The 12,026-nt window shown below is 40.6% G+C and overlaps 1 protein-coding gene across 1 annotated transcript in view; it reads left to right on the top strand.

Annotated features, from left to right (window-relative positions):
- The window catches only part of DRGX (dorsal root ganglia homeobox), a 54,190-nt gene extending 47,202 nt beyond the window's left edge, over positions 1–6,988 (top strand). The window contains exon 6 of the mRNA XM_030204930.1: positions 6,726–6,988. Within this exon, the coding sequence (XP_030060790.1) occupies positions 6,726–6,988 (263 nt within the window). The remainder of the gene's footprint in view (positions 1–6,725) is intronic.
- Positions 6,989–12,026: the final 5,038 nt, after the last annotated feature.

The following is a 12,026-nucleotide window of genomic DNA, read 5'->3' as shown; positions in this document are numbered from 1 at the left end:
TCTGGGTTCAAGATTAAATAATTGGCAGATAGCCAGTCAACAATTGCATCAAGACAGAATTTGGATTTTGCTAAGCTCAATATGAGATGGATCAATATAGTTGATCAGTAAAATGTCATTTGCATACTGGAAGGCATTCACTTAATGATCTTGTACAAGAATAATAAGGGGGTGAAGGAAAGTATTAAACACTGGTCCGAGGACTGAATCTTGTGAAATACCATATGAGAAAAAGTGGAAGAAGTCAAAGAAGGGCAAAAGGTGACAAATGTTTGTCTTTGCTGATATGAAGTGAACCATTTCAATATAGTCTTTGATAATCTGAGAGAACCTAGGGTTTCCAGGGGGATGGAATGATCAAATCAAAGCTAATGATACTAATTCCACCTTCCCCTGTTTGAAAGCCAGGTGCACCTCACTTTGTAGTCCTGCTGAAATAGTCTTGGTACCTGTGGCGTAGCTAGGACTGAAAGGTCCCCAGGTAGAAACATTGCGATGGCCCCCTATAAAACCATCATTTCCAAGATAGTGGGTACCAGTGAGGGAGGCAAAGATGCACATTTCGTAAAGCTGACATATTACCATTAATAAACTCAGAAAAAAATACTTTTTTTTCCTGCCTTTTTTTGTTTTGAGCATTGCTTTGGTCTTAGTATCTCTCTTCTGCTTTTCTCTGTTTTATCTTAACTTTCTCCAGTGTCTCCTGTGTTTTTGATATTTTTTTCTCTCCATGACCAGTATTCATCTTTTCATGTTTCTATTTGTCCTATCCAGCATCTCCACTCTGTTTCTGTTTCTGTCCCTATCCTGTCACCATGTTCAACATCTCTCCTCTATGTCCCTTTCCATCCCTTTGTGTCCAGTTTTGCCCCTCTGTGTTCCTTTCCCTATATTACCTCCATAGTCACCATCTATTCTGTATCCCTTTTCCTCCCTCCTGCACTCTACCCCCACCCCTGACCCTCTGTCTTCTTGACATCTCACCTCTTTCCCTCCTTCTATTGGTCCATCATCTGTCACCCCCTTTCTCTCTTTTTCCACTTCCCCCAGTCCAGCATCTGATCTCTCTTCCTCCTCCCTTTGCTCTAAATCTCTCTTTATTTCTCTCTCTCTCTGCTCCCCTTAAGACTAGCATCTCTCCTCCTTTACCCTCCACCAGTATAGCTCCAGGTCTCCTCTGGTCCGGTATCACTCCAGGCCCCTCCTTGGGCCTCTACATGTTGTAGCAGATTGAGACAGAGAGAGCACTGAAAGCTGCCACTCTGGCTGGCAGATCCTTTCCTCTGCTGCATCTTGCCCACTGGAAGTTGCATCAGAGAGGCAGGAAATGGCAGATGAAAGGCTCTGCCAGCCAGAGTGGCAGTTTTCAGTGCTCTTTGTCTCAGTCCACTGCAGTGTGTGGAGACATGGGGAGGGGGTTGCTGAGCTGAAGTGATGCTGGACCTGGGGGCACAGGGGTGAGGTGTCAGATATGTGCAGCTTCAGGCAGTCCCTACCATTGGGCAGCTCTGGGCATTTTGCTGTGCTCTCTCAATGGTAACAATGCCCCTGCTTGGTATTATGATGTGGGCAGAACCTCAACTGACAAGGGTGCAGAGTATTTAGTCTCCATGAGTTGGAGTAATTATTGAAAAAACAAACCAGTTTTTCTGTCAGTTTAGACAGGTAACATAAATTAGATTGGTCAGTAGTTTATCACTGTTTTTTGAGCTGATTGGAGTTATTTTATATATATATATATATATATTGCTTATGTTTGTGATCTGCCTAGAGCTGTAGGATAGTGTGGAATATACATTTTTTAAATAAATAAAACCAGAAATATCAATATCGGTCTGATGAGTGAATGTTTCCAGTAAGTAGGAAATTCACCTTTAGGGAGACTTATTGGTCAATAACAGGGATAGCAGTATTAAACCATGTTTGCTTCATTTGAACCAAGATGATGGCACTGGCTTTTCCCTTGGTCCCTCTAGAGCACGGGTTCTCAACCCAGTCCTCATGACATGCCAAGCCAGTCAGGTTTTCAGATATCCTCAATATTCATTGTGGATATCATGAAAACTAGAGTACCTTGATGTGTCCTGAGGACTGGGTTGAGAACCCCTGCTGTAGTGGGGTCTTTATGAAGCCCAAAACATCCAGCATGTCTCTGAAGCCTTGCCATGCATCATTATGCAGAGACTGCAGTTGTAGAAGGTCTTCAGTGCCATGAAACTCTTCTGGGATCTCATGTGGACCCATCTGGTCCACCAGTTCTGTTGCCAACACAGGTTCTGTGGCCAGTAGTTGATGGAGATTCTCTGACTGTCCCTTTGATTTCCTAGTCCTCCTTCTCCTTGTCCTCTGGCTATTTTTTTCTCTACTACCCTATCCAGAATGCCTGCTGCTCTTTTTCACTCTATCTTCCTTCTCTGTTTCCATCATTGATGTTCCCTTTCTCCTTTTTTGAGATTTATTTATTTAGATTTTGCTCACACCTTTTTCAGTAGTAGCTCAAGGTGAGTTACATTCAGGTACTCTAGATATTTCTCTGTCCCAGGAGGGCTCACAATCTAAGTTTGTACCTGAGGTAATGGAGGGTTAAGTGACTTGCCCAAGATCACAAGCAGCAGCAGTGGGATTTGAATCGGCCACCTCTGGATTGCAAGACCGGTGCTCTAACCACTAGGCCACTCCTCCACTCATGGATAAGCTGCTCTCCTCTTCCTCAGCCATGGCAGCTGTATGAAGGAAAGCATAGGTATGAGGAGATTGTGTTACTATATATGCAACTTTTAACACTTTTTTTTCTAACTAATTTCCTCATTTTATCGTAATGTCACTTTTTAAAATTATATGCTATAGCAGTAGATTTTTTTTAATGCCTTCCTTACAGTGATGACAAACTTGAATACATTACAATCACTATTGTCTAATGGTCCCATCACCCAGGGCAGGATCAACCCTTTGGTAAGTTCTAGGCCAAAAAAGTTCTAGGCGTCCCGTCATAATACAAATACATTTTTAAAACTCCACAAATGGAGCCCCACATGATTCACATGACAGAAGTAAATCAGCTAATCAGGAAACAGCAGTTAACAATTGCTTGCTGAGGCCTCCTGCCAACTGGATGACAATGCACAAGGTTAGGAAGAATAGACAGACCTCTGCAGTCAGTGATACCCCTAAACTCACTCCCACTTTTCAGTCTGTTAACAGCTGACTTAGCAGGGCAAAAATCTATGCAAGCCATTGACTACTCATCTGACAGGTCTGCAGCTAAAGATCTGGGCTCTGGCACATGCCTAGTTTTCCAATGCTTTAATCCTGCCTTGCTATCACCATTACCTCTTCTACTAGGTCCTGTATACCATTAAGGAGCAGATCTAATGGTGTGCACGACCAGATCTAATGGTTTCCTCTATAGTTGGCTCCAGGACAACTGTTTCATGATGCAGTCATTTATGACATCTAGAAACTTCACTCTCCTGCATGTCCTGATGAGGCATATACCGAGCCAATATAGAGGTAATTGAAATCTCCCATTATTAGCTTTCCTCATTTCTGTTAGTACTAGCCATTAAGCCCGTTAAAACGGGCGAGATTTGTGTTTTGCAAAATGTAATAATTCTCACCTCCATCCATCCATGTGCAGCAAACCTCCTCTCTCCCCTGGCCTCACCCCGTCCACCGATCCCCACCCCCCATATCCAGCAGCCCTTCCCTCCCCCCATGTCCAGCTACCCTCCTTGCCGCCGCTCCCTCCCCCCTCCGTGCCGGGCCCCCTGCACTGACCTGACAGTGCCTCTCAGAGTGAGAGGCGCTGTCAGGTCAGTGCAGAGGGCCTGATAAGGAGGGGGGCGGGGGAGGGTGGAGGTTGGTGCGTGCCATGTTCGGCTCCAGCGGCAGCGTCTGACAGTCCGACTCAGTTTCCCTCTCTGTTCCGCCCTCTGATGTCATCACATCTTGACGCAAGGGTGGGACAGAGAGGGAAGTCTCTACTGCGCATTTGCAGGTGAGTCGGTCACTTGCAATTTATATGTTTGATTCCACTCTCTTCATCCTCTCTAGGTGGATGATAGTATACCCTCACCACTCTGATCCTCCCTATCACACATGGAATTTCTATCCTTAAAGATTTTGCTTTGCATTTTGTTTCATGCAGAAGCTCTTTTGAGCAGAGACTGTCTCTTTGTATCAGGTGTTCAGCGCTGCATGCATCTGGTAGCGCTATACAAATGCTAATAATAATAACTTAGAGCCTTTACGATACTATGCTATCCTCAGCACTTTCCATATAATTTGTACTCTGGTATCACAGTACCTCCTTGATGGTCCTTGACGGAGGAGTAGCCTTGTGGTTAGTGCAGTGGACTTTGATCCTGGGGAACTGATTTCAATTCCCACTGCAGCTCCTTGTGACTCTGGGCAAGTCACTTAACCCTCCATTGCCCCTGGTACAAAATAAGTACCTGAATATATATATATATATATATATATATATATATATATATATATATATATATATATATATATATATATATATATATATATATATATATATATATATATATATATACTGCTTTGAATGTAGTTGCAAAAACCTCAGAAAGGCGGTATATAAAGTCCCATTTCCCTTTCCCCTTTCATCCAGATCCTGTAATACCAAAACTAAGGTGCATTAAGTACAGAACCCATTCTTTAACTATTGGGAGTATATACAGTACTTTGTAGGAGGCAGCTATGCAGTTAACACAGAACAATGATTGTTACCATATATGACCAATACTAGTCAATAATTCAGCATGCAGTTAACATGTGGTAGTATCCGTGCCAACTGTAAGACGCAGTCCAAGCCAATACCATACCTCTTAATAGGAAATTCTCTGTTAGGAGTCTAATGTGTCAGTTAGCATGCACTAACAGTTTTTGCAGCACCACTGAACAAGCATTTAAGAATTTAAAACTTTTCATAAAAATTGATGCAAACTTGTTTCATTTAGAATGTAATTAATTTTAATGTATCAGTTTTGTTTGAATTTGTCATATGTTTGTATATGTTATGAATGTATTGTTGGAACCATCCTGACAGTGTACCAAAGATAAACTATAAATTCATGACATAAAATGAAATGATAGCCACGTGAACCACCTAGGGGCATGTTTTTTTAAAGAGCACTAACAAGATAGCATAGTTTTTTTTTTTTAGCCATTATTACATGCCTGTTCAAATGGCTACTGTGTGGTAAAACAGCCAGTGCTCTAAGCAGTTAGTATGGGATATGGTGGTGACTGGGTAGGGCATGGGTGGAGATTTTGCAGTGCATGGTAATTAGCGTAGGCTTACAGTGAAATGTGCAGTTGGCATGGATGCCCTTAATGTTATCTCAAAAGATGGCATTAGGTACATCTGTGCTAACCACTGTAGACATTAATAAACAGCAAAACTTGTCTATGCAATAAGGACTAGATTGTGTGTGTGTGTGTGTATATATATATATATATATATATATGTATATGTATATGTATTTAATTTTGGCGCCAATTTTTTAGACATATATATATATATATATATATATATGTCTAAAAAATTGGCGCCAAAATTAAATACATTTAGGCATATTCTATATGCCTAAATTTAGGTGTATTTTATCAAATAAGCCTAAATTTCTGTTAGTTTATAGAATATGCCAACTGTCCAGTTGCATGACTAAATTTAGTCACAGACAGTTAGGCCAAGAAAAACTTGGTGTAAAGGCCGATGTCTCAATTACGCGCGGACCAGGTGTATTCTATAACAGCGCGCATAGATTTTAGAAATGCCCATGAGTCGTCCATTCCATGGCCCCACCTCCTTTTCAGCTATGTGACTTAGAATTTATGCACATCACGTTATAGAATACGCTTAGACAGCTGTGCGTATAAATTCTAGTTAATGCCAATTAGTGTCAATAATTGCTTGTTAATTGTCAGTTATTGGTGCTGATTGGCTTGTTAGCATGTGCAAATCCAGAATCTGACTGGATTTATACAAGCAATATAGGTTACGCTATATAGAATCTAGGGGAAATGTAGGGGCAATGTCCTCAATAGTTATGCACAGCCTTTGTAATTATTGTGCATTCATTTTTATACCTAATGTGCAGTAGGTACAAAATCCCACTGCACTTTAATAAACAGGCCTCTTAATGCAGCTCAATAAATAGGTCCCCAAGTGACAAAATTAGAATATTTCTTTTTTAAAACCCCACAAGAGCAGAGTAACAACAAGTAAGGAAATGGGAGTATTAATGCAGATGGCTTATCAGATTTAGCAAACAATATACTTTCAATTACAAATTCTTTTTGAGTCAAAAAACAAAATCTTATAAACAAATTCCTGATCAAATAAAGCTTTTCTTCTATTTTGTGTCTTTGATAAAAATTGTTGACTTGACATGCTCAAAAAATAAACTAATTATAACTGTTGTAACTATCCATCAATCTTGATTTATTAATTTCACTGAAAATATTCTAAACAGTTTTGTTTTAAAAATCGGAAACATTCAGCTTAACCTTAGGTCCTACACTTGTTACTTTTCTGGACACAACCTGAAAGTGGATAGCAAATTTGCTTCTATTGGTTATATTGACAATCTGGCTTGTTTGCGACTCTCAAGGACTGGAGATGACTAACCCTGCTTTAGACCTTTTTGTTTTCTTTACTTTTCCTAATGCAACCTTGTCTCTTCTTTCCTTTTTAGGAAGCCCACTCTGTTCCTGCTGTGTTCCAGACCCAATGGGGCTCTCTTTTTTACCCACATATGGCTGTCAAAGTAATCGCACAGCCAGTGTAGCTGCACTACGTATGAAAGCACGGGAACATTCTGAGGCCGTACTTCAGTCTGCTAACCTTCTCCCTTCTACTAGTAGCAGTCCACCTCCATTGGCAAAACCTTCTCAGGAGAATGGTCAGGACAAGCCCTCTCAGGGCAAGGAACAGATTGAAGTAGAAAATAGTGTATGAGAATGGCTATCTGCAAAACTTTCAAATGAACCTGCAGCCAACAGAGGAAAATGCTACACCACATATCAAACCACCACGTCTGTGACTTACATATATCCAGCGAAACATCCTGAAGTCTCTTCAGAGGGCAAAGATCAGACATAAATAAGACTTTTTTTGTCCTTGGTTTACACTTGGTAGCACTGGACATTTTATTTTGATTTAATATTCATATATTTATTAATTATTTATTTATTTAATAGTGAGTGCATTGTTTAGCCATTACGTTCCTTTCAATGCCAAAATACTATGGTAAGACTGCCTTTCTAAGGCTGGACCTTCAATTTATAATTATTTGAATTGATGATAGTACTGCTCATCCAATGAGGATCCAAGAGCACTTCAGAAATGGAACTTTGGACTGTCATTTGTTGCTGTTCTTCATATTCTAACCCACTGCACATGAATGAAGGGTGAGAGGAATTATTATTATTATTTATTTAGATTTTGCTCACACCTTTTCAGTAGTAGCTCAAGGTGAGTTACATTCAGGTACACTGGGTATTTCTCTGTCCCTGGAGGGCTCACAATCTAATTTTGTACCTGAGGCAATGGAGGGTTAAGTGACTTGCCCAAGATCACAAGGAACAACAGTGGGATTTGAATCTTGCCACCTCTGGATGTCAAGTCTAGTGCTCTAACCACTAGGCCACTCCTCTAGGCTGTGGTACATTGGTTAGTGCCTCTAGTTTTGAGAAACGTGCCACCGGTCCATTCATAGCCACAACACACAAAGCCTGGGATTAATGCCACCACTTCTTAGAATTAGACACAGAAAACAGATATTTCAGAAGATCCATATCTTACTGCTTTATCCAAGTATCATTATCTTAGGACAGTCGTATTTCAAAATCATGCAGAATTTTTTTCCCTTCTATACTGCAGTTACTACCACATCTGAAGAAGCCTTAGACTTATCCTATTGTGTGGATTATTAACTTGCTGCATATGAAATGAAACAAGACAAGGGGAAAGTACTACTTAGTACTGCGTGTTAGTGTTACTAAAAAAACAAAGATATCAAGGTAACCATAGAATACATTGAGCATATTAGACTACTCTGACTAATTAGGCAGGATTTATTAAATGGTGCTCAAAATTTGGCACTGAATGGTATTCTATAATGGGTGTCAGAGGATCCATGCTCAACTTTGGGCACACGGAGTTACATGAGCTAAAACCAGGTGTAAATCCTGGTGTAAAAAGTTGGGTGCACATCCACACTATTCTATAACCCTGCATGCATTTTATGGGAACACCCATGATCTGCCCATGCCACTCTCATGGCCATGTCCAGTGCTGTAGCGAGGGCGGCTGCCACCCGGGGTGGTTCACCACTGCGCACCCCCCGGGTGCAGCACGGCGCACATCCCCCCTCGGTGCACACCCCCCCCCCGACGTGCATTCTTACCAGTGACATAGAAAAGAGGACGGGAGGGAGGGCCGGTCTGCCCCGAGTGCACGTCGCTAGGAGCTGCGTCGGCTCCACTGGCTCCCTGCTCTCTCTGCCCCGGAACAGGAAGTAACCTGTTCCGGGGCAGAGGGAGCAGGGAACCAGTGGTGTGCACCCGGGGCTGACTGCCCCTCCCGCCCCCCCTTCCTACGCCCCTTTTCAGATCCACTTGGAAACACAGCTGCTATTCTATAAATGGAAGTGTAACTGTGTTTCATGTGAATCTGCAGTTTCTACCGTATTTTGGTGCCTTACATCCATTAGAATGCTTTTCCATGCCGAAAATACAGCATGAAAGTAGTGCCTATTCGGTGCTATATACAGAATTCCTACATTAAGATTCCCCAAACGCTTACTTTATCCAGAGCTACCAGATTTTGGAACAGATGCTAGGCACTGTCAGGCATAGTTAATTAACAGAAAACTAAATAGTTGGGTAGAGAATATAAGACTAACAAACAATAGCATTTGGTATCATTAAGATCTCATCTTTAGAGAGTGCCTTAATTTTGCCTAATCACCGAATTATCTCCAATAGAAGCACCATTAATTTGGAAAGTCGGGTGCTATTAGTGGAATTCCGAGTTAGAGATCACTGTTCATATTAATCAGTGATTGGTAAGGATGTTTTTTTTTTCTCTTTCACAGACTTGATGTCCATTGATCATGATTGATTGGATTCTGCTTTGAAAAGTATTTCAAACGCTCAGAATTTACACAAGAGCACAATGCAATTATTAGCAGTATACACAGAAGACACATTATCTTGCCTCTGATATACATTCACAGATATTTAAATGTTTTGATCATTGCAAATTTTGTGCTAACCCCAAGATTCTATAAGCAGTGACTAGAGTTGTTCATGCAAATTTGCACGCGTAACTGATTTGCGCGTACAGCTTAACTGTTTAACAAGTTAATCAGTGCTGAGAATTGGCCGCTAACAAGCAATTATCAGCATTAATTGACACTAATTCGGATTTATGTGCCCAACTTTCTAAGCATATCCTGTAAAGTGCCGTGCATAAATTCTAATGCGCAGATCACAGAAGGGGGCATGGCCATGGGAGGGGCATGTAGGGGGGTTGTGAGCATTCCTGAAAATTACATGCACTGTTACAGAATATGCCCAATCTGTGCTAAATATGTGGCATTTATATCAGGTTTTAGTTGGCACAAAAAACTGTGTCTAAATGTTAGTCATGGGACAGCCATTACACGTATTCTATGAACCATGCCTAACTTTAGGCAAGGTTTATAGAATAGTTCTTGGCATATTTTTTTTTCAACAATGATTTTTTTTGTGCCATATATAGAATCTGGCCCTAGATGTAACTTACAGATGTAATAAAAAAAAAAAAAAAAACTAAGAGGAGTACAGCACACCATAAATGCTAGGCTGGCACTACTTTTGCACAGAAAGACAGGTATCTATCAGGAGACAAAGGATTTTATAGTATTTCAGATACAGTAAACAACGTAATGGTCCCTAAAGTTATTACTGTAAGCAAATTGGTAAATTTGACTAGGAGAGAAGAAAACTGAAAAGAATCCCACGTAGAATGTTGCACAACAAACGACAGTGGGAAGGTGGAGATGGCTTGAGAAGAACCAGGTATGCAGGATAATCAGAAATAATTTAAACAGTTTATTGCTTATACTTGCAATAACATGCAACACCTGACATGGCACCATGTTTTGGCACTGAGTGCCTGTCTCAGGGGTCAAGATATATACTGTCGGAAATGTAGTTTGCCACTGGTGCATCACAACTGCAAAGGTCTTTTTTAAAGACCGATCACTTGTTCAATCAAGCAACGCATAATTGAAACGTTTTCCTATTGCTATAATCAAACCTTGTCTCAAATGCATTAATATCTCTTGACCCCTGAGGCGGGCACTCATTGCCATGTCGGGTGTCGCATGTTATTGCAAGTATCAGTAATAAAGTGTTTTAATTATTTATGATTCTCTTGCGTACCTGGTTCTTCTCAAGCCATCTCCACCTTCCCATTGTTTGTTGTGCAAATTTGTTTAGGACCATTTTAACTTTGTGACTAAACATATAGTACATGGATTATGTCTGCTTTTCTCTCTAGGTTAGCACAAAAGAACATATAGGGAGTATCTTACTAAGCCACAGTAGTGTTTTTAGCTCACTGTAGAAATCAGTTGGTGGTAAACACCGAAATGCCCATAGGAATATAATGGGTGTCTTGGCATTTATCGCCAGCTGATTTCTACCATGAGCTAAAAATGCTACTGAGGCTCAGTAAAAGACCCCCATAAAGCCCTGTAATATGATTATTTGGTTTTTTTTTTTATGATTAACGGTCCTATTTAATAAGCACTTTTTCCTATAGACACTAAGTGGAAAATTCTATAAATAGTGCCAAAATTTAGGTGCTGAAAAGATTGGCGCTAAGCCAGTATTCTATAAAGTGTGCCCAACCTTTTATAGAATACCAGAATAGCCCAAATATCACACCTAACTTTGGGCACTGGACTTATGCCTGATAGAAACAGGTGTAAGTCTGGCACCCACAGTTAGATGGGGATTGATCAAATTCTATAACTGGGTGCCTAATTTTTGGGACCACACATTGCCTACCCATGCCCCCCCCCCTCCCATGGCCCCATCCCCTTTTGGATTGTGCGTGAGAAAAGTTAGCACCAAGTTAATAGAATGGCATGCAGGGGAGATCTGTATGCAACTTCAATTAGGCACCAATTCAGTGGCCAATTAAGTTGCTAGCAGATCTTGGATTCATGCACATATTCTGGCACTTAATGCTTGGCGCTATATATTGAATCCAGGGGAAATGGGAGATTGAGTACACAGGACCTTAAAGTCAATATTGCCCATGTTGGTCTTTACAACAGGATTCCACAGTAATTTAAGAAGTACAGAGAGGATTGAGATAAATTCCAAGAATACTGATTAGGGCGGTAGTGATCTGAGAAATAATTCATCTAAGCGACACAGTTCTAGAAAGTACTAGGTCATGTAATTTTTCCTGTGGTCCTGGTAAGACGTGATAGAACACAAACGGAAGTGATTCTAATTGAAGAACCACAGAAGTGAGGCTTTCATTTTTCTAGAAATATGGGTTGATGGGTTAATAATTCCAGTTAATATAAACTGAAGTAATAATCCCATTCAAGTTGAAAGTAATTCTGGAAAAGTATGGACTACAGTGGTAGCAATTGCTGATAGGAATGTTTAGATAGGCAGTTTGAAGTGGTAACAATTTCATTTCCAGAAAATGCCATTTCAGAGAGAAAGTAATTCCAGAAAACAGTGAGTACCAGAATAATTGGGGGGGGGGGGGGGGGTGACTAAGATCCCAGGAATTTCGGAAGTGTTGATTAAAATAACTGCAATTTCATTAAGTATCAAACTGATGTAGTAGGAATACTTTTAGGAAGTGTGTGTTGAGACAGGAAAACTCCAATAATCCCAGTTATAATGGTGATTATTTTATACTGAATTGCTTACTGCCAAAGTCTTCACTTTTCAGGATATTCCTAATAAATATGCATGAG

The sequence above is a fragment of the Microcaecilia unicolor genome, chromosome 5, assembly GCF_901765095.1.
Source record: "Microcaecilia unicolor chromosome 5, aMicUni1.1, whole genome shotgun sequence".
Classification (NCBI taxonomy): Eukaryota; Metazoa; Chordata; class Amphibia; order Gymnophiona; family Siphonopidae; genus Microcaecilia; species Microcaecilia unicolor.
Note: the sequence above shows the minus strand (reverse complement) of the source record. Positions and strands in the feature narration are given on the sequence as shown.